The 23,285-nt window shown below is 47.6% G+C and overlaps 2 protein-coding genes across 6 annotated transcripts in view; one reads left to right on the top strand and one right to left on the bottom strand.

The window, feature by feature from the left end:
- Positions 1-19,169, bottom strand: part of DRC3 (dynein regulatory complex subunit 3) — a 38,640-nt gene extending 19,471 nt beyond the window's left edge. The window contains exons 1-7 of the mRNA XM_081271206.1: positions 19,049-19,169; positions 18,338-18,383; positions 14,665-14,829; positions 10,756-10,872; positions 9,172-9,338; positions 3,033-3,179; positions 343-462 (exon numbers count right to left, since the gene is read on the bottom strand). Of these exons, the coding sequence (XP_081127332.1) occupies positions 343-462; positions 3,033-3,179; positions 9,172-9,338; positions 10,756-10,872; positions 14,665-14,824 (711 nt within the window). The 5' untranslated portion in view covers positions 14,825-14,829; positions 18,338-18,383; positions 19,049-19,169. The remainder of the gene's footprint in view (positions 1-342; positions 463-3,032; positions 3,180-9,171; positions 9,339-10,755; positions 10,873-14,664; positions 14,830-18,337; positions 18,384-19,048) is intronic.
- A 443-nt stretch (positions 19,170-19,612) lies between these two features.
- The window catches only part of TOM1L2 (target of myb1 like 2 membrane trafficking protein), a 118,678-nt gene continuing 115,005 nt past the window's right edge, over positions 19,613-23,285 (top strand). For all 5 annotated transcript variants that reach the window (XM_081271202.1, XM_081271201.1, XM_081271200.1 and 2 more), the window contains exon 1: positions 19,613-19,758. In XM_081271202.1, coding sequence (XP_081127328.1) covers positions 19,707-19,758 — 52 coding nt within the window. In that variant the 5' untranslated portion in view covers positions 19,613-19,706. The remainder of the gene's footprint in view (positions 19,759-23,285) is intronic.

Below are 23,285 nucleotides of genomic sequence, written 5' to 3'. Positions count from 1 at the left end.
GTCCCCCGGCTCCTCTCAAAGGCACAGCAAGGGCCCCCTGGGTAGGGGCCTATGCTAGGCACTGGGACTGGCAGACACATCACGGAGGTAGGGATGCTGCCCTTGGGCTGCATCTTCCTCCTCAGAAGGCCGGGGGAAGGACCATGTGGAGAAGCAGAGGATACACCCGGGGGTGGGCAGACCAAGTTGCAGAGGGGACATCAGGTCCTGTAGATGAAGCATGATTCACATGATTTCGAGTTCAAAGCTGGGGATCCCTGGGGATCTTGGTTCAGTGTGAGTGGTGGGCTTTCAAGGCATCTCTGAGCTAGGCCAAGGTTGAGCTGCCCTCTCCAGTGGTACCTTGTGTTCCTCCAGCTTCATCCGCCGGGCCTGCTCTTCCTCCTGCTTGATCTGCATCTGGTTTTCCCGGTGCTTCATCTCATCAATGCTGTACTGGTGCTTCATCTCCGCCATCTTTTTCTGATCAGGGCATGAGAAATAGCATTGTTACCAGAAGACTTTCATGACCTCTGCCATCCTCTGAGGCCTCCCAAGCATGGGATCCCGCGGGTGGGTTGCTTTCATGAAGGTGGGAAAGCTTTGAGGTCTTGTGGATGAGAATGATTTGTCATTTCCTTATGACCCTTTCCAGATATCCTGAGTCTAAGGGGAACCAGGGAACTGGGAATTCACAGAGCTGGGAGGCACTCTAAGGGCCATGTGCTCATCCCTTGTCAGCCTGAACTGCTCCTGGTATGCACCAGAGAGCACCAGAGGCTGTCCTCCTGCCGAGTCCTACAATGCCAAGAGTCTAGAGCTTGGGGTGGGCTGTAGCTGGCCCAGATCTGACAGAATCATGAACAGGAGATTCAGATGCCCCTGGTTTGTGGAATTCTGCTTTCATGACCTTTTGCTTACTATTTATCTGGATGGTTCTAGACAGGTCTCTGAACTGTGGAAGGAGCCTTGGTTTGTTCAAGGTGCAATGGGGACAAGCAGGGAATTTCTGATGACTCAGGAGAAGATACCTGGGAAGGATCTTTGACCTGAAAGGGCTAGCCTGTCCTGTATTTGTTTGTTTGTTTAAATATTTTTTTAGTTGTTGATAGACCTTTATTTTTATTTATTTTTATGCGGTGCTAAGAATCAAACTCAGTGCCTCATATGTGCCAGGCAAGTGTGTTACTGTTGAGCCCCAGTCCAGCTCCTGTCCTGTGTTTTTATAATAGGCAAAACATACCCAAGTGGGACTTGGGCCTATTCCAAGCTGCATTTCAAATTATTGTCTACATGAGAAAAATAAGACTTAAAGAGTCTTAGAATTCAAAATCCTAAATCTTATACTGTTATAGGACAAAAGAAAACAAGCCCATTGGTTGGCTACATATCACAGTGATAAGAGTGCTCGCCTAACTGTTCCATGCCCAGTAAAACACACACACACACACACACACACACACACACACACATTCACACACTCACAAAGGAGAGCGAGCTAACCCGTGGTCTGTGGAGGGACAGCTCTCTGATCCCATGTCATTTCTGTGAGCATCCAAAGAAAGTTCTGGTAAGTGGAGAACATTGCTCTTAGAAGATAGCTTATCCCCTGGGGACTGGACTTTGCCCAATGACCAGATTGCAGAGGGTCAGGGTTGAGAAGGGGCCAGCCCTCCTCCCTGCTTTGGATGGCCTTTTCTGGGCGTCCCCAGAATCACCTCAGTATCCCCAAACACAGGTTCCTTTCTTCTAGAAAAAAACATCAGCTTTTGGTGAGAAGGAGCAGGCAGATCAACAATCTTAGATCTCCCAGGCATCCAGCATGGAGGGACTTCCTGGTTCTGCCACCCAACAAAATACCCGTAAACAGACCACACTTCACAGAGTGAAAGGAGACCCACTCATGGCAGTGGGGTGGATAGGGGCTGTAGTGGACAGGGGAGAGATCCTCCCTGGTAGGGCTAGTCCAGCATAGGGACTTCGGGCCAACACCTGGGGCCAACTCCCAGCTTTACCACTGCTGGCCATGAGACCCCAGGCAGGTCACCTCACGTGTGTGTCAGCAGCTGATGGAAGCTGGGGAGCAGGCCCCCCTCACAGTTTTTATGAAAACAACAAGAAAAAATGCCAAGTGCTTGGCATGCAAAGGTTGGATGACAGTCGGCGATTAGCACTGCTCTGGGAGTCCACACAGACCTGAGGCGACCCTGGCAGATGTAATCGCCAAGTCAGGCATGGTGATACACGCCTGAATTCCAGCAGCTCTGGAGGCTGAGACAGGAGGATGTTGAGTTCAAAGCCAGCCTCAGCAATGGTGAGGCGCTAAGCAACTCAGTGAGACCTTGTCTCTAAATAAAATAAAAAATAGGGCTGGGGATATGGCTCAGCGGTAGAGTGCTTGCCTCGCATGTGCAAGATCCTGGGTCCAATCCTCAGCACCACATAAAAAAAAAAATAAATAAGTGAAATAAAGGTATTGTGTCCAACTACAACTAAAAAATAAATTAAAAAAAATAGGACTGGGAGCTGGGGTTGTGGCTCAGGGGTAGATCACTTGCCTAGCACGTGCGAGGCCCTGGGTTCGATCCTTGGCACCACATAAAAATAAATAAATAGCATAAAAATATTATGTCCAACTACAGCTAAAAAATAAATATAAAAAAATAGGACTGGGGATGTGGCTCAGTGGTTGAGTGCCCCGAGTTCACTCCCTGGTACCCCCCAAATATATATATATATATATATATATATATATATATATATATATATATATATAAAATTGCTAACCCTCCCCTGAAAAACAGACAAGGGCTGTCAGGTGGCCTTAGTGCAATGTATGGAGAAGGCCCAGTTGCCAGGACACTAGGGAAACAGCACCCAGGAGTGTGTTGCTGGATTGCTCTGATAGAGATAGGTAAGGAGGCTTAGCAAGAGGGGACTGCCTCTTCTCTTCCTAGGTGTGGACAGGGGAAGACACCCTTCACTGCCCTGTGAAACTTGGGCTCCTGAAGACTTGTCTCACAGAGCTGGGAGACAGAAAGGGAGAGACTTGCCGCGTGGTCATCAATGCGCCGGAAGTCCAGGTACACAAGATCAGGAAGGTAGGCATAGATGAACATTTTGTAATCCTCTGCCTCGGCAATAGGGTTCCCAGACAGGTTGAGTGTCCGCAGGCACTTGAACTTCCGCAGGTAAATGAGCTGGGGAAAAAAAGACACCCATCCCCCTTTGAGCTGCCAGAGAGCTGAAAGCGTTATCTGGTAGCATCTCTCCTTGGTACTCTTTTAGGGTGTGCCGCCTGGCATAGCACCTCTCTGCATGGACAGGCAAGGAGGGGCTGGGGCTTCTGGTTTAAACCTTCGGTGAGGCTTTCCAAAGTATCAGTCAATTGGAGCTCCAATCCTAGCTCTGGGACTTAGAACTAAGGTACCTAACACCTGTGAGCCTCAATTTCCTCATCTACAAAAATGGACATAAAGATATTATATGTTATAGGTCTTGTAAAGAACAAACAAAATAAGCTGTGAAAAGCATTCTTAAGAGTGCCTGACACCTACTCAACAAAGGGCAGTTATAGTTGGGTGTGGTGGGCATGCCTGTAATCCTATCAGCTTGGGAGGCTGAGGCAGGAAGATTGCAAGTTCAAAGCCAGCCTCAGCAATTTAGCGAGACCCTGTCTCGAAATAAAATATTTTTTTAAAAAGGGCTGGAGACGTGGCTCAGTGGTTAAGCATCCCTGGGTTGAATCCCTGGGTTGAATCCCTGGTACTCCCCCCCCCCCAAATAAAAAGAGGCAGTTATAGTTAATACTATTAGTGGTCATTCAGAATAGTGAGTGCCTTTTTTGACTGCTAAGTCTTGTGAAAGGTCCAAATCTGTTAAATTAAATGTAATGGTTAGCCTCACAAGCACTGGATAACAAACAATGAGTGGAACATCTCCATTTCCTATACCCTAGTTTGAGTAAAATGGGGGAAAAGTCAGATGATACTTTATGTGATAGCATCATCTGAACATCTAGATGCTGTGCTATGCAAAACATAGAAAAGAAAGCAGTCAACTGTGTTTCTCTGAACGAATTTCTTTCAGTCATTTATTTGTTCTTTTATTTAACAAACAAGATGAAGCACTTAGCAAGCCTCTGGCAGGTACCATAGTAGCCATGCAGAACAGGAATAAGGCCCATGGGTCCTTGGCCCCAAGAGCAAGTACAATTTATGTGTGGGTGAGAATATTTTTTTAAAAATACAATCATTAAGGTGTGGGGCAAATGCTATAAGGACTGTAAAGATGGCACAATGAGAGAAAATAACAGTGAGAGGCCTTTTTCAGTCAAGGGGCTCAGAGGTCTCTCCGGAGAGATGACATTTAAGCTGAGACCAAGGGAAGCACCTTCCCAGAAGCTAAAACAGTATAAGCAAAGGACCTGAGGCAGCAGAGAACTTGGCACGTACCAGGAACTAAGCAGAGGCCAGGGTGGCTGCAGAATGTTGGGAAGGGGCTAGAGGAAAAGATGTGAGATAAGATTGGCAATAAGATCAGAGCCTGGTTCATGTAAGACGACAGGTTGTGAGCAATGAGATTTTGTTGAGGATGATGAAGTCATTGATGTTTTAAATGCGTATATGGGAAGATAGGATCTGATTTAATGTTTTTTGTTTGTTTTTCAGTACTAGGGATGGAACCCAGGGCCTTGCACGTGGTAGGCAAGTGCTCTACCACTGAGCTGCATCTCCAGCCCCCTTTATATTTCATGCTGAGACAGGGTCTCACTAAGCTGCCCAGACTGGCCTCGAACTTGGAATCCTCCCACCTCCGCTTCCTGAATAGCTAGGATTATGGGTGTGCACACTTGGTCCTGGCTCTGGTTTAATTTTTAAGAGATCTCCCAAATGAGATTCCATTGTTCATGTTTTAGATTAGCAAAGAGAAAAGTGTGATAAGAAAATGTGTTGTAGGTGGTGAGAGGGAACAGGTCACACCGTCATTGCTAGTGGGTCTGTAAATGATTCCACTTCTATAGAGGGCAATTTGGCAAAGATTCATCCAAATTTAAAATGCATGGTCCCTCTGACCCAGAAATTCCCCTCTAGGAGTTTATCTTACAGATGAACTGATCCAGATATAAAGCAACTCTGCTCAAGGACATTCCCTACCTAAGGGCTTCCAGCACAGTACACATGTATTGGCACCAGGTTGAAAACAACCTTAACATTCACATTTAGGGGACTGGAAAAATACATCACATCATGTCTGAGCAATGTAATGATACTGCAGAGAGAGGGAAATGATGACTCAGGAGAAGAGGGGCCAATTGAAGCCAGGTATGTGAAGGGCAATTGGACGGACATGACAATCATGCACAACGCTTCAACACAAGATGCCTGGAGAGACTGGTGCAATTTAGAAGTAGGTGTGGCCCCAGAAGGAGAAGCAAGGACCAAAGCCAGGAGTGAGAGGCTCTTCCCCGAGTTCTGCTTAAATGCCTGTGTTTTTAATGCAATAAGCAGGTACTAAAAATAAGCCAAGTAAACAAATAAATGACAAAAGAGCAGATAGAACAGATAAGGGCTAAAGAGAAAGATGCTCAGGGTTAGAAGCTAATAATACCTGAGAGTGTCAGTCAGGACTTTCTGGATCAAGTCAAAAACACCTTATTAGGTAAAGAGGATCCAGGGTCCCTAAGGACCCAGGATGCAGCCAGGCCTTAGGAACTTCTGGTCTAGATACCTCAGCAGGCCCTGGCAGCTCCTCCCCATGGACCTTCTGTTTCCCTTTTTCTCTCTGGGGACCAGCTATACCTGCCTCTTGAATATCAAAAAGGGATCTAGTACCTGGCACCCACTGGGAGAGGGTGATGGGATTTCTTCCTGACCAGGGCCTGCTGGGGCAGGATAAAATACCCTGGTCAAGGAAGGGAGTAACACATCCACAGAAGGGCTGGGACCTGTCCACCTCCATTCCCTCTGCACCCTTTAACAGTGTGCCTGGTTCTTTGGAGGGACAGGGTCTCAGGCTCTGTTATGTGAAGTATCCCCAAAAAGCTCATATGTGAGACAATGCAAGAAAGCTTAGAGGTGACATGATTAGGTTATGAGAGTCTTAACCCAATCAGTGTGTTAGTGCACCGATAGGGATTAACTGGCTGGTAACTGTAGGCAGGCAGGGTGTGGGTATAAGAGGTGGGTCCCTGGGGGCTTGCCTTAGGGTATATATTTTGTCTTTGTTGAGCAGAGCTTCCCTGTTCCCAGCTGTTTCCCTCTGCTACACACTTGGGTGGTGAAGTTCTGTTTCACTTCCCACCCTAAGGAATGGAGCTGGCCATTTGTGGTTGGGACCTCTGAAACCATGAATCCCAAATAAACTTTTCCTCCCTAAAATTGTTCTTGTCAGGTCTTTTTGGTCATAGCAGCAAAAAAAAGCTGACTAAAGTAGACATCGTAAGTCTACAATGTCCAAGAGTTGGAAGGGATTCATTCATACGGAGCCCTGGGCTGTAGGACATACCAAGATAGAAACAGCTGCTAAATGCTCAGAGTTTCAAGCAGCAGGGTTTGGGGCAGGGGATGCAAACCAGCAGTACAGCACTTGCACAGCCTGTGTGAATCTTTGGGTTTGATCCCAAGCATGTGGGTGGGGGGAAGGCCTGGGGCTGTTTGGGGGGTTAATCAGCAACCTGAAAATTCCTGAATAATGATCATTTTCTATACTTACTATGTGCCAGATCCTGCATATAATACTCTCTAATTGATTCCATCTTCACACAGGGGATTGGCAGCACTGAGATTTGAACACAGACTAACTCTCAGTCCCAGCTCTATTAACCTGCACCCTCCATGCCTCACCCTGCCATCCCATTGGCCAGCATTTGGGTTTCCTGCACTTACAGAGCAGAGGGCAGGCTGGATAGTCAGGACCCAAACCTTGAGAAGGGCACTGGTTGGATTTAGATCCTCCTGTGTGGTGTGCGGAGCAAACTTTGGAGACTGTACCACCTCTAGGGTCTGCTTTGCTGGGCAGACTTAAACATCCATCTCAGGCCATTCACCTTGGTCACCCAATCTGGCCATGCCCCAGCTGTGATACTGGTGTGAGGATAGGTGTAGGGCCTAAGATGTCCCAATTAGACTGAAAGGACACCAGCTTGAGATTTCTCAAGCTCTCTGGCTAAACAAGGAAGCCTATGACCTTGACTGCAGCAATGAGAGGCAGCCTTGGGGAGACGCTGAGGACAGCAGAGCCCAGAGGTAGAAGGAACCTACATCCTTGAAACCCCGTTGACAAACTCCCCGCTTTGCAGTGCAAATGATCATGTCACCAAATGCCCTTGTTTGTGATGGCTGACCTATGACTTCGGCTGCAGCTGTGACACTCTTGTTGACAGCACCCATCTCATCATTTGCTTTCTGAGTCAGAGAGGTCTCTGAAGTCACAAGCCAGCTCAGGAGCCAGACAGGGAGGAAGCTAATCCCTGGGGCAATCCTCACTGTTGAGGGGTGGACTGCAGATCAGTGCCTAAGGCTTCAGCTCTTAGGTGCTCACTTCTGGGAAGCACTCTGGCTCTTTCTAAGACCCAGCAGAATTGAACCCCCATCACCTGCTGCAGCAACCTCAGCGACACCCCACATTCACTCCAGCTTCCTACAGTCACCTCATTCACTCTAGATCCCCAAGTCACTTCACAAACAATCTGTACCTGAATCTCTGCCTTGGTTCCATTTCTAGCCTGTCTGAGACAAACCTTTGTTACCTGCAGGCCAAATGTGCTTTCTGGTGGCACCATCTTGCACTAACCCATTCACATGATCTCCTTCAAGTCCACTTCAAGATGGCAGGTTCCCTTCCCAAACGTAGACCTGATCTGAACATACCACAGTAAAAAGCCCTGCACCGCTCCCGATGCTTATCTTGATATTCCTGTCTGCAGTGAGGCCCCAGCTCCCAGGCTCAGCCCCCACCTGCACACAACCTTGACTTCTAGGGACCCTGGGATCCTCAGGCAGGTAGCCTTTCCTGTGCACCCTGCAGGCAGGCAGGCTTTCCTGACGCACCTCCAGGCATTTGCTCATGCTATCCCCTTCTTCTGAGATGCTCTTCCCTTTGCTGGATGGAAAATTCTCATATTCTCTTTCAGTGAATCTGCATCCAGTTACCTCTCATCCCTTGATGCTTTCCCAGGAAGGATGTCAGCCATGACAGTCCATTCATTAAAAACCTGCTCTAGCCTAAACCTGAGCCAAGTGCTTCATGTTTATTCTTATTTGATTCTCATGAGAGCCTGGGCAGGTGGGCTATGATCATTCTCCTCTTGACAGGCAAGGAAACAGGCATGGAAAGCTTGTGCCTCACTGGGTTTAGATCTTCCTGTCTAGCATGCACTAGGAACTGCCAAGACTACATCACCTCCTGGATTTGGTCTTGATGAATGCACTTAAATATGGGTAACAACTTCGGCACTTGACCTACCCCAGGCCATGCATCTAAGCCACCCAAGTGTGCAGCTGAGATGTGAACCCAGGCCATCAGACTGACTTAAGGAGAAAAAGAAGACTTGGAAGGATTCTGGACAGCTGCCAGGTTTGGTGGCCAGGCTGGAGAAGCAGATCAGGGACTGTCTTGTAAGGTCACTACTGGTCACCTCTGACATAGGACCTTTGTGGCTACTGCTAGGGTCTCATCCCCAGCCCACTGCTGTAAACCCATTGTGGGGTATACTCAGGGCAGATGACCAATGTCCAGGGTTACACAGGCACATTTTTGGCACTGTAGCTTATCCTCCCACTTCCCAGAGGTCTTGTTTTATTGCTCCTAGCTTCTTATCACCTATGTCTTAATTATGTGGGTATGTGGGCTAGTTGTCCTGAAGGGACCACATCTTGTACATCTTGGTACCCACTGAGCATAGGACAGTTGGCCCATATCGAGTAGGTGCTTGGCAAATGTTTAAGGTAATATAAGACTCAGAAAGTGACTTCACTGAAGCAGAGATTACAAACTAGTACCCAGAGATGCGTTTTGTTGGGTTAAATGTGATATTTAAACATTATGGCATCCCTTGTGGAATAACCTGGATGTCTGGTCTTTCCAGGCAAAGGGAGAAATCTGGAACACTCAGCCTGTACTCCCCCGACCATTCCCAGCCTGAGTCCTGCAGGTGCAAGTGAGCATGAGTCCCTATTTCTGGCCACTCACGTTCATCATGTTGCCAATTTGGTTGTTGCCCAGAGACAGCACCTGCAGCTTGACCAGAGCATCCAGGGAGTCAATCTTGGAGATCCGGTTGTTGAACAAGCTTAGGTCCTCTAGATTCACCAGTGTGTCCAGCCCCTCAATGGCCTCGATGTTGTTGAAGGACAGATCTGGGAAGGGAAGAGGATTCTGAGGGTGTGTTGCCTGAGCTAGGGAGGAACTGTCCTCAGATAAAACCACAGGGGCTACTGAGTGCCAGGAACTGACTCACCGTCTACCATCATATGGTTCTAGAAGCCTGGTATGGATTCTTCCCTGCAGCTGCATGTGTTTACCACCCTCCCCAGTTCTGCTGATTGTCCTCTCAGGGATACATATCTGCTCTGACATAGTCCTGGGATGAACTCTGATAATTATCAGGTCTAAAGAAGGATACCTTGGGGTCACGGGTGCACAGTCGTGGGTGGCCCTTCCCTGACACCCGTCGGCATTTTAGCAAGTCTACCTACTGTCTGCTTAGTGTTGACCTGTTTACCAAGTGTCCATCCTCTGACAGCAGGCCTGAAAGGCAGCTTGGGATTTCTAGGCCAAGAGACCTAGACCTGAGAGTCAGAAGACCTGGTTGTGATCTGCTTCCGTTGCCTGCAGCATGACTCAATCAAACCAGCCTTTCTGAGCTTCATTGGCTGCATCTGTGAAATGGCAGCGTAATTCTTGTGGAATTGCTGTAGCTCCAATGGTCAGCACACATAGAGCTGAGAGTAGTTTATGAATTGAGAGATGCCCTGATGCCCCAGGTTGTCCTTGTTACTGGGAAGCAGCCCAACAGGAGGAAGGAATGTGGATTTAGGGGCCAGATAGTAGTGGGCAAGTCCCTGCTCTTCCACTTCTTGGTTGTATAGCTCTGGGCAAGTGCCTTGACCTCCTGAGCCTTGGCTCCTCTTCTGAAGATTATAATAGACACTCATCTCCTAGGATTGTGGTTGAGTATCATACCAGACATAAGGGGGCTCCTAAGAAGCCAGCAGTTGAACACAGTTCATCAAAACCCCCTGTGGCCTTGGCAGTGAGGGCCAGAGCTCTAGGATCAGACAGAACTGGGCTGGGAGCCTGATGTCCCCACTTGTTCACTGTGACCTCGGTTTGCTCATCTCTGTGATGGGAACACCATGTGGAGTGAAAGGCCTTAGGGAAAACGCACAAGCCCACACTGAGCACGCAGTTAAGAACTCAGTGCATGCCCACTTCTGCCACTATCACTTGGTCATTTGGCCCCTCTAGGCAAGTTATCTGCCCACCTGTATTTAGATTAAGTGGGAGTCCACAGCTGTCCTCTGTGCTCCACCCAGACTAAGGTTAGGCAGGTGGGTGCAGAACGTTCTGTCCTGATGTGGCCAAGCACACCTTTTCCATACTTTGCTCAGCATAAGCCCCAGGCTTTTAAAAAATAGCTGCTTTCTGCTGTGCCTAAGCTGATGAAAGGTCAGCAGCTGAGTGTCACCCTGATTGTCTCCTGAGGAGGTGATAACCTTGGCAAGGTGTCACCTTTGTCTAACCAGGGTAGACACACCCGGGCAAGGGCCTTACCCAGCCAGACCAGGTGTACGAGATTCTCCAGGCCCTCAATCCTCTCGATGATGTTGTTGTCCAGTTGCAGCTTTCTTAAGTTTTCAAACTGCCAGAGATTGTCGATGCGGAGGATGTCTGAAATGGTGGAGGACGGTGCAGCCTCGGGTTAGGGTTTGGTGCCAGCACACTGGGGGACTGAGACAAATCCCTTGCTCTACTCTGGAGTCTGCAGGTATCCTGAAGGTGTGGGCTGAGCATCAAGGACTACTGTCTCCCTGTCAGTGCTTAGTAGTGCTTAGTGTTGGTGAGGCACAGGACTGTCACTCAGGGTCACAGGAGGACCTAATAGGTCCATTGGGGATGGGGCTAAGCAGGGGTCAGTTGGACCTGTCCAGCGCAGGAGATTCTCTCACACTGCCTCTGGGTCAGGGTGGGGGCTCCCCCAGGAGGCTGGTCCACCTTGGAACTCAGGCCAAATCAGGAGCACAAGTGGGCTTTCCACAGTGTGACCAATAGAATCAAAGCATGGCTCTATTGGTGGGAGGATTAATCTCTATTGGTGGGAAGATTAATCAATCATTTCTGACTTTTGGGGGGTCATTTGGCTACAAATACCGAAATATTTAATGTCTATGCCCTTTGCCCTTCAATTTTCCTAGAATCTGTCTCCCAAGACACACCAGAGAAATGCTCATGGGCACGCAAGAAGCAGAAAAATAGAGGAGAACCCCCAATTGTCCCCCTAAAACAGAGGCATACCCCAGTATTACAGAAGTGCTGGGACCCCACAGTCCCTGAAGACCACCCACCCCAGCTCCGCAGCCCACTTATTCCTTTTGCTGTGTCAGCCAGAGTTTGGTTTCTGTCCCTGACAACCAGAAGAGGTCTGAGAAGCATATACATATAAACAAGTTGATATTCTATATGTGAAATTCTAGAGACTAATCTTGTTCTCCTCCTGCTTTCCCCAGAAGCTACATATAACTCTGTTTATACATCCCTTTTTTCTATATTTGCTTTTGCAGTGCTTTCCAATTATAAGATTACAATATGCTCATTTAAAGAAGTAAAATAATGTAGACATAAGGGTATTTTTTTTAAGTATCTAGGGATACTCTAACAGGGCTGGGAATAATACATTCTGGGAATGCCCAGAATAGTAGAGGCCCTGGGTTCACTCCTCAGTATCACAAAAAATAAAAATTATATAATTAAAAAATACCAATAATCGCACATTTGGGTGGCAGTTTCAATATCTGTTCATAGAGGCAGGGCCTACTGGTGCCAGGTCTTGGAGGGGTGGCCAGGACCCTCTGACTCAGAGCTGCGAGGGCCCACCTGTCCCCTGGAGCTGCACTGCTCCCTTCAGCCCCTCCTGTGGGTCCCAGGGCTGGACAACACTGGAACCTGTCCTTCAGCTGCCTGTTTGGGGCCAGATTTCCCTGATTGCTATCAATCTCCATCCCCACCTGTACTTCCGGGTGGGACCCAGTTCTGCTCCAGGCTCCCAGCTGCTTCCCATCCTCAGTCAGGATTTTCCAGGCACTTGCTCTAGCCCTGATTTTGGACTCACAGCTGCCCACCCCCATTTTGCCCTTGGCCATGGTGGTTTCCTGCACAGCCACTTCTTCCGGGTGGCTCCTGCACATCTGGGTGCCCTGCCACAAGCACCTCTGCAGACATTTGCCTGGGTATCGGTAGTTCATGTGGAAAAGCCAAAACAACACAGTGAACCAGGCTGTGTTCGGCAGTTGGCTCCAAGTGAGTTACTGTCATGCTGGGGTTGCCGCCGAAGCCAGTTTAATCTTTAACACAGACAGCGGATCCGTCATCATCATTCCCTGGGCCACAGCAGTGGCCATCTCACTAGATTCCTGCTTTTGGCCCTGCAGCCAGCCAGGTCCTGTTCTGTCCTGTGAGAACACAAGTACCATCCTGTCCTGCTTCAGATCGGGACTCTCCCAGGGACCCTCCCACCTCTCTCACTGTAAAAGCGAAATACTTTCCACTGGCCCCAAGGCCAACTCGAGCTGCCCCCAGACCTCTCTGACCTGTCTCCACAGGGTTTCCTTAGCAGGCCTGCTCAGGCTTGCTCTGGCTGTTCCCCCTGCCTCACACACTTTTGCTAGTGGATCTCCCTCACCTCCTTCAAGTCTGGGCTCAACTGTCACCTTGGCAAGGCCTTTGATCACCCAGAAAGTACTGCACCCCATCCTGTTTCTTTTTTACCATAGCACACATTGCCTTTAACATATATTTTCCTTGTTATACTTATTTGTTTCCCCCACTTGAATGTCAACTCCATAAAGATAAGGCTCTTTGTCCTTTGGGCTCCCAGCTGAAACCTGGTGCCTAGAACAGTACCTGGGACATAACAGGCACTTGCTCAATATCGGCTGAATGAAACTTAGATGGGGAAGCAGGAAGCAAAAGCAAGGCAGTCAGGTGCTAAGGCCTAATCCTGCCGCAGCCCTTCTACATCTTTTCCTCCTCTCAGAGCTGAGGGGCTACAGTTCACGGCCTTCCCAGCTCTGGGGAGTCATCCCTGGAGGTCACACCCTGGGAGGCCTGTGGGATTTGTGAACCTAGCCCTGGCAGGACCTGTCTTGCCCACTGCTGTGTCCCCAGGGTTTGGCGCAGGGCCCTGCTGAGGCAATGTCTCAATAACTTCTTGTTGACTGGTTGTCTGGCCAGCACCATGGCAGAGAAAGAACGTGAATCCTGCAAGGTCATTCCACTGTGGTCTCACCTGCACAAAACACAGGGGTCTCGGGATCCTGGCCCACCTCTCCCCTTCCTCTTGCATCTCCTCTATGCTGACTCCCTGGGCCACGGCTTCCTGGGACATGACTTGCTGGCCTTCCAGCATAGTCTGGGCAGTATGCATGTCTTGCCTCACTTGTTCCCAGCCAGCACTTGGGAGAGGGAGGACAGGCACCCCATTTCACAGATGAGGTCTCTGAGGCAGTGAGGCTTTGTCTGTTCACCAGCCGTATCTTCTCCCTGGAATATCCTGTCACTACTGAAATGTCTCTCTGCTTCCAGGCCTATGTCCCTCCTGTTTCCAGTCCCTCTCTGGTTAACCTAATGCTGGCTCCTCCTCCTCCCCATGATTCCCACTCTAGCTCCTGGCTATATGGAACCTCCTAAGTTCTGCCTGCCAGGGAGCCCCTACTCTGAGGACACCAGTGCAGAGTTGTTTGACAGAAACAGCGTGGTCTTTGGGGTTTGCTTTGATTTGGAATGGGACAATTTTATCTTTTTTTTTCTGTTTTTATTCAGAATCAGGGGTGTCATGGATGCTCAAATGATGATAACACTTGGTATGAAACTTTAAATATGTCCATGCTGGGATGGGGGTGTAGCTTAATTGTAGACTGCTTGCCTAGCATGCTTGAGGTCATGGGTTATATCCCCAGCACTGCAAAAAAAAAATTGTAATGTCCATGCAGCGGGTATAGTTCAATGGTAGCCCACTTGCCTAGCATGCTTGAGGCCATAGGTTTAATCCCTGATACTGCAAATAAATAAATAGACCTATGCTGCTCACATGCCTTGGAATTCAATGAGCCTTAATGCTGGTATGGGTCTTTTTTTTTTTTTTTTTGTACGGGGGATTGAACTCAGGAGCACATATCCACTGAGCCATATCCCCTGCCCTTTTTTGTATTTTATTTAAAGAGAGGGTCTCACTGAGTTGCTTAGTGCCTTGCTAAGTTACTGAGGCTGGCTTTGAAGTAGTGATCCTCCTGCCTCAGCCTCCCCAGCCACTGGGATTACAGGCATGCACCACTGTGGCCCGGCTTAATATGGGTCTTTGGATCATGGACTCTACGTGGAATTCTGGGGCTTTAAGGTAGGGCAGAGAAGGCCACTTGGGTGCCCCCAACCCACCCTGTATCAACCCTAGGCACCCAGGATACGTACTTTGAAAGTCCAGCTGCAGGGACGTAACATCTTTGAAGAGGATGCCCTCCTGCTTGGCCAGCTGCCCAGCTTCCTCCCGTGGACCCTGCTCCCCCACAGCCACCTTGAGCATGCCGTCATCTATCACTCTCGGCTCCATCGAGTCGTACATCCGGTTCATCTTTCCTAAAACACCACATTTCTCTTTCACAGACTGCCTTTTACTTGTTTGACGACAGAATCTGGCTGAGGTCTCCTCTTTAGGGGTCAAAGGCCATCAGGGAAGCCATGGATACTTTGAGGGCTGCCAGTCACATCCCTCAGCTTGCTTGTACCTCAGAGATAACACATTTGCAGGAAGGTCACTCCAGGGTTTCCCAGCAGCCATCTGAGCCCTTCTGCAGGATTCATTTCTTGACCCCACAACCACAGCTGGGGCCTTACCTGGACTGATGTTTACACTGGTCTCCTCAGTCTGTGGTTCTCAGCTTCCCTCAAGGCCATAGCCCCATATCAGGCCTCTGACTTTCTGTTCCCATCCTCATTCAAGTCTCTTAGTACAAACCACTGACTATGCTCCCTTGGCAGCTCCAGCCAGGTGAGCCAGCCTGCAATGCCCCTCCTCTGAGGAACTCATCCCAGCCCCTACAAACTGTCCGCCAAGGGAGGTGCTGACCCAAGCTGGCCAGTCATGCTTTTCCCCTGAGAAGTGGGCGCTTTCCCCCTGAGAAGCGGGCAACTCCCTCAGGTTGGAAGTGCTTATTGGATCTGGCTGCTTGATTAGGGAGGAACGAGGGAGCCATGGGCTGGTCGGACACATGGTTAAGTCAAGAGAGTAAGCAGGGATGTGGTGGATGTACAGAGAGAAGCAGAGATGGGAAATTGCATAATCCACACGAACAGACAAAGGACAGATGGAGTCTGCCTTCTTCTTGCTAGCTTTTCAGTCCCTAATGTCCCTAAGTCTCAACCCCATGCAAGTTTCTGTGTCCTTTTCTGTGAGCATTTCCTGATTTCCTGCATTAAATCCTCTTTAACTTAAGCCAACTCTGGTAGGTTTCTTTTTAAAAAATTTTACACACACACACACACACACACACACACATTTAGTTGTTGATGGACCTTTATTTTATTCATTTGTTTATATGCGGTGCTGAGAATTGAACCCAGTGCCTTACACATGCTAGGCAAGCGCTCTACCACTGAGCCCCAATCCCAGCCCTCTGGTAGTTTTCTGTTGCTAATGGTCCAAGGGTTTCTATGAGACACTGCAGGCAGAGGTGGGGGATCCAAGGATTTGGTTAGTTACATTATAAAGCTGACCTGGATTGCTATTCCTGGCTGGACAGAGCTATAGTCCTGGGAATCTGGGGTGCCCTGACCTCATTATCATCATTACCAGCCTCTTGGTGAGATCCACTAGTAGGACAGGGTCCTGCAGGAAGCTATGCCCTCTTTTAGTCTACTGAGATTCTGCCTCTGAGCCCTCTGGAGGTCCAGTTCTCTCCTCCTCTCTGCTCCAACCTGCTTCACACCTCCCTGGTGGTCTTACCTTCTACCTGTGCCCATGTACCCCCCCCAACGTCCAAGGTATCCCTGAAACTCCTGCTCTCCCACCCTGATGCTAGGCAGCCCCTCTGCTCTGCTCCTGATATTAGGCTGATGATGTCCATCACAAACCCTGATTAGTTGGACAAATCTGCCACCTGGCCTTAGACGTTGCCTGCAAAGTCTCCCTTCCCTCTTTCTTCCCCTACCAGCTACTTGGATGCAGCTTGGGTAAGTGGAGTATCCTCCACTCCTGTAATGTCCCTGGTCAAATATCCTAATGCCTTCAACTCCCGCACAGCCTTTTCTTCTTCCCTGGGGGTTGGGGGTGGTGGAGGTGGGGGAGACACAGACTCTATAGCCCCCACCCACACTCTGGTGTCTTCTCCATCTGACCTTCCAACCATCAACACATTGGCTTTTACTCTAACTCTCTCCACACTGGTTCTACCTCCTCAGGGTGAATGATTCAACCCCCAGCGATGTTTCTAGCCCTTGTCTCTCCTCTCTCCCTTTCTAGCTTTCCACTCTTCTGAAATGGTTTTCAAATAACTTGCTAACAATTTTATTTCGGGAAATTTAAATGTACTGTGTTTGTAAATGTTACTTGCAAAGTATTTTAGGCTTTTTTTTTTTTTAAACGGATGCTTTACTTCAGGAAATAAACCATGATTCTGATGTCAAAACTTTGTGACTTCTCAGGCTGGGGTTGTAGCTCAGTGGTAGAGCGCTTGCCTAGCACATGTGAGGCACTGGGTCTGATCCTTAGCACCACATAAAAATAAATAAATAAAATAAAGGTATTGTGTCCATCTACAACTAAAAACATAAACAAACAAATAAACAAAAAAACCTCTTTGACTTCTCATCCCTCTTACTTCATCAAGAGTTGGTTCCTGAGACAAATCAAGCTTGCTTTCAATCAAGCCCAGAAACTGCTATGCAATGAGGGATTAAACTAACTAGAACACCAAGGGCAGGATTTGGATTCTGACTGTGTCTCCTTTGGCAACTCATTTTACTGGCAGAAATCTTTGCTTTCCAATTCTGTCAAAGGTGGATAATTCCTCTCTCCTATGTTTTTGTAAGACTATGTGTTTAGTCCACCCATGTCTACTGAATAACTACTACCTGCCATGAATAACAGATCATCTTACTGCTGTTTTAGACATGAAACAAGTAATCATACAAATATTTAGTTATAAATCATGAAAAGTTTGTAGGTGTAGAGAACTACAAAAGCATACATTAAGGGAAACCTGGCCTAACCAAGAAAGGGCTGAGATCTGAAGGACCCATAGGAAAGAAGGGAGGGGGAACTGCATGGGGAGGGCCCTGAGATGGGAGAGAACAGGCATGCTCCAGTTTGTCTGATATGATACAAGCTTGGAGAGTCCTGTAGGAGTTGTATTATTATCCTAAGGCCCTGAGAAAGCTCATAGGGCTTAATAAGGGCAGTGACATAATCAGATTTTAATTTTAAGGAGTTCATCCCTAGCGGCAGTACTGAGAATTGCAAAAGGAGTGAGGTCAGAGATGACCAGGGATAGCACTAAAATGTGGATTTGAGACATTTCTAGTTAATTTATATGTAGGATTGATAATCCCCAGTTTCCAGAAAAGAAAACAAGCTAGTTAAGCTGGGTGTAGTGATGAATGCCTATAATCTCAACAACTCAGGAGGCTGAGGCAGGAGGATCACAAGTTTAAGGCCGGTCTGGGGAACTTAGTGAGAAACTGTCTTAAAATAAAAAGTGCTAAAAATGTAGTTCAGTGGTAGAGCATCCCTGGGTCAATCCCTAGTACTTCCCTAGAAACACAAAGAAAGAAAAGAACAGGGAAAAAGAAAAACAGAAGCTAGTTAGAAATGCCAATTAGTATGCCAAAGTTTATACACCTAGAATATGGCAGAACCTATTTTCCTAATCATGGCTCCACTGTACCCAGTTTACTAGGGATTATTATTGCCACAATTCACTGTGTTTCTCCTAACTGCTCTGGGTCAGAGACAAAGCCCAAACAGCCTTCCCCTATAGGGATTTTATCAGTAATTTACCACCAAACTGGGTCCCTGTTGAATTACCTAATGACAGTGTTGTTGGTGACCAAACAGGTAGCAGGTGGGGATGCAGCAGTTTTTACAAACTTGTCAATGAAGTGATTTCCTCACAGAGAAACGGATCCGGATTTTCCTGGGAAACAGTAAACTGGATGAATTAAATCTGAGGAGTAGAGACCTTATTTGCCATGAATTAATAAGAAAACCAACCTCCTACTGAGTACTTAATGTGCATTCTGTGCACACAAATTATTTAATTACATGTCAGTTCCAGAAGTTATTAAAGAAGGGAGTCCTATAGTGCTCTTATTTCCCAGATAGGGAATCTGAAGCCCTGAGAGTGGGAGGAACTTGTCCAAACTCATACAACAAATTACTGACAGACACAGAATTTGAGTATCCATATTCCCAGTCCAAGCACTTTATACTGCACCAAATAAACTAACTTAATGAGATTTATGAGGTAGGATCCGATAGCTAAATTCTGGAAGAAGTTATCAGTGGATCAGGGTGAAACAGTTAATCTGGGTTCTAATGAAACAGATTGGGCAGGAGGCTGGGGATGGAATCCCTTAAAATCCCTTCTGACTCTTACTCCTTGAAGAAGCACTCCCTTAGCAATTTCTCCTCTGAAGACCTGAAAAGTCCACGATTAAAGTATATTAGCTGTCTGGTAGAGAACATGTGTTCCTATTTTACAAATGAAAAGGGCCAAGCCGGAATCCTCAGAGAGAGGGGTCACAGTCGGCCGCTCTCGCCCCTGAGAGTCCTCATGGAGCCTCAATTCCCGGGTCTCACCTTCTCAAGCACCAGCTATCGGGCTAGTTCCCTGCAGCAGAGGCGTCTCTCGGTTGCTGGGGAAACAAGCGCCGCCACTCGGTTGCTAAGAGGAAGCAGGAGGTAGACATCCTGGGTGAAAGTTGACGGGTCACGTGATCACGTGTCTGGGTGGGAAATACTCCAAACACCAACCAGCCGTAGAGAAAACAAATGTTTCTCCAATCAGCACTACTGTGGGCGGGCAACTCCCTAGGTCCACCTCTTCCCCACGTCTGTTTTGAGTGACTGACTCATATTTTGTCCAATAACAGTAGGATTTCCCTAGATTGACCAATATACAGATGAATCAAAAAATACAGCCCCTGTTTCGGAGGCGGGCCAGGGGAGGTGCCGCTACGCCTGACGGGGACTCCAATGACCTAGCTTGGTCCTCGACCCAATCAGACTCCGTTTGGTGGGCGGGACTTCGTTGAGGGTGGTGTAAAGGCCAATCGGAGGGAAGACTGTGGAGGCGTTGTCCAATAGAGACGCGATAGGAGGGCGGGGCTAAAGGCCCGGCGCTCGGCGTTCTGGAGGGTGGGGCGGGGGCAAGTGTCAGTCAGGTTGGGAGCGCTGCTGGGGACAGCCGAGACCGCGGCGGCAAACAGGGCGTCAGCTGCCGTGTTGTCGGCCCAAGATGGAGTTCCTCCTGGGGAACCCGTTCAGCACCCCTGTGGGGCAATGTCTCGGTAAGGCTGCGCTTGCGGCGGACGGCTCGGGTGGGCGACTGACCGGGCTGGACCGCGGGCCTCTGCCGGCTCCTGTGGCACCTCACAGGTGGACCGAGCATCCCTGTGGTTGAATCTCTGCGGGGTGGCGATGCTTCCTCACGTGCGGGTTGGATCTCTTCCAGGAACCGGTGTCACCTCACGGGTGGACCCGGCATCCCTGTTGTCGGTCCTGTGCCTAGCGCTGGTGCCACCTCACGAGTGGGCCGTCCGTCCTTGTCGTCCAGCTTCTGTCTGGCGCCAGTGCCACCTTGCCAGTGGGCTGGGTCTCATCTGGGCGCCGGTGTCACCTCATGGGTAGAGCAAGTGTCCGTCCTTCTCGTGGGGCCTCCACCTGGCACTGGTGCCACTTCACCGGGCCACCTTCCAGGAGGCCCCAGAGGCCCAACTTGGACCCAGAGACTCTCCCTGCCTCCCTACCATCAGAGCCTAGTCCTTCTTTCTTTCCTGAGGTGGTACCAACTGCTGGTCTGTTTACCTCTCACCTATTGGGAGATGCCACTGCCCGCACCCTTATCAAGCCCAGCATCTTGCTGTCCCCCGCCCGCCCGCCCGCACCGCCTGGTTCTCCCAGACCTCCTCTTTCCATATGTCTCCCTTCTCTTTGATACCTGCGGACTCAGACTGTGCACCCTCCCAGAAATTGTCCCCTGCTCTGAGACTTACTAATTGGAGCTGCAACTCTATTAGGATGTAGGAAGAACTGGTTGGGGGAGGGGTTCTTGGAGGATGATTATCTTTTAAGGGGGGTGGCATGGTGCCTCCCAGGAAAGAAGAGAGGCTGTGTTGTTTAATGATAAGAGCACTCCATTGGGAATCAGGAAACCGACACTCAACTAGTGGCATTGCCAGTGATTTTTCCTATGACCCTGTGCCCTTTGTGGTTTGAAGTTCCCCTGTCAGGTGAAGTATTTGGAGGTGAGATGTGGTAGGGCCCTTCGGATTTCAAAGTTTTGATATTTCTTGTAGTCATCTCTGCACATTGACTGTTGTTTCCCTTGCTATATTAAATTTTCCCAAGTGGAACCTTTTGTTGTCACTATACAAGAGAGTGATACTACTCTACAGTATCTGTCAATCCTATAAGGGGGCTTTGGGGACCCAGTCAAGGGTACCAGAGTACATCCCGGATGGAGAAAGCATAAAGTAGGTGAAGGAACCCTAAAGTGGCCACACTATGGGATTTTCTTACAAAAAACAAAAGCAGCTTCCTTCCTGGGGATGTCCTTCAGCAGTAGAATGTGTGCTTAGCCCTCAGTTCCATTCCCAGCATGGCAAAAATAAGAGTAATAATAATAAATAAAATTAAAAACAACTTGTGCCTTTTCACTCAAGGCAGGAGATTATGCCAAGTGATCAGTGAAGAATGCTGATTAGTTTCTTTTAAAATTAGGTTCCACCCAGTTGGTTGAAGGACTGGTAAAACATCTTTTATGAACAGGGACCTTTGGTGTCCGTATGAGCCCGACTGGTTTAGGCAGTAGTGATTTGTTTATTTCCTGCTTTATGAATTTCCAGCTTATTTTCTAGCCTTTACTAGGACCAGTAAAGTTAGTGAGGCCTCTTCTGTTAGCTATTTGGCATTTAGGAGCTTTTCTTTCCTTTCTGATAAAGTATCTTTTATGAAGAATTGCGGACACTGGGCCTTGAAAGAGCTATTTCCCACAATTCCAACACTTTGTCCCAGCTGCCCACTTGAATGTCTCTCTGGATTTTCACTCCTTTCTTCTTCCTCTTTTACTTTCCTACTTTCCTCAGGTGTTCTTTCACTGCATCCATATTCTCAAGACTCATTTCTCAGTTAGGTGTTGAATTCTAGCTAGTTATGGAGGGAACCAGTAAACTTGGGGGAATTTTTTTTTCTTTTCTTCTCTCTTATAAGAGGAAGTTCTACATCTTTAAAATGCCAAGGTGGTTATGAAAAGTAGCATGTAGATGAGAGGAAGAAATTAAAAGGGACTTTTATTTTTTTATTTTTTTTTAATATTTATTTATTCTTTTAGTTTTCGGGCCGACACAACATCTTTGTTTGTATGTGGTGCCGAGGATCAAACCCGGGCCGCCCGCATGCCAGGCGAGCGCGCTACCGCTTGAGCCACATCCCCAGCCCTAAAAGGGACTTTTAATTAAAACTTTTTGTGATGCTGGAGACTGAATCTGGGATCTTCAGCATGCTAAGCAAGTACTCTGTTACTGAGTTATACCCTATCCCAAAGAGGATTTTGAAATATAAGTATAAAGGGGCTGGGGTTGTGGCTCAGTGGTAGAGCGCTTGCCTAGCACATGCGAGGCCCTGGGTTCAATCGTCAGCACCACATAAAAATAAATAAATAAAATAAAGGTATTGTGTCAAACTATAACTAAAAAATAAATATTAAAAAAATACAAGTATAGAAGATATAGGGATATGTAGTGAGTGAAAAGAGCATGATACTTCCATGAGGAAGATCTGAGTTAAATTTTGGCTTTTCTCAGCTGTGTGACCCCAGAAATTGTGTAACCCTGCTGAGTCTTAGTTTGTCTATCTGCTGGGGGGGGGAGCAGGGAAGAGGTAATTTATTTTTAAAATTTTTAAAATTTTTTATTTTTTTCCACATTTTTATTGGTTCATTATAGTTATACATAATGATGGAATCTGTTGTTATGTATTCATACATACATACAATAATATAACAATATAATTTCGTCAATCTCAATCCCTAGCACTTCCTCCAGAATAGTACAATTTGAACGAGATGATGTCTAGAAAACTTTAGCATTGTATCTGGAACATAATAAATGCTCACTAAATCAAAGTTTTCTCTGTTAACAATAGAATGAGTCAGGACTGAATTTTTTTCCAGGAGAGGGTATGTGATACAACTGGCCCATTGGTGATGTGTGAAGAAAAATACCCTTCCAGTGTTCACCATTGTTTATAAGACATTTGACCATGAAGATGATGAAAATTTACTGTTGTCAGGTAGCCAGTAGGCAAGGTCTCAGTCATTTCAGTTCGATTCCAATAAATTATTAGCCCACAGAGTGAAGTTCTGATGTATGTTCTGTACTGTTGTGACTAAGTGTAAAAATTATTTTCTTGACATTTAGTGTTGTTAGTATTTTTTAAAAAGTGTGTGCCAGGAAATGGGTAGGAGGGAAAGGAATATAGAAATAAAATAACAACAAAGCCAATGAGAAAAATAATTGTAGCTATAGCTTGCACAAAGCAATTCTGCAGCCATCATTTGCTCCTTTCAGATATTATATGGATAAGTTTTATCGTCTTTCCTACTTTAGAGTTGAGGAAACTGAGGCTCTGAGAGGTGAAATGACTGCTCAGCTAGTAAAAGAGCTGGGATGTCATACATGGTCCTGTTATCAAGGGATTTACAGTTTCAGACAAGAAAACAGACGCATGGAATGATGACATAGTACAGATTATAAGTGCTGTAGGAGTTCAGAAGAATTCAGATGAGAGCTGGGCATGGTGGTGCATGCCTGTAACC

This window comes from Spermophilus citellus (genome assembly GCF_964194105.1).
Source record: "Spermophilus citellus genome assembly, chromosome: 17".
Taxonomy (NCBI): domain Eukaryota; kingdom Metazoa; phylum Chordata; class Mammalia; order Rodentia; family Sciuridae; genus Spermophilus; species Spermophilus citellus.
Note: the sequence above shows the minus strand (reverse complement) of the source record. Positions and strands in the feature narration are given on the sequence as shown.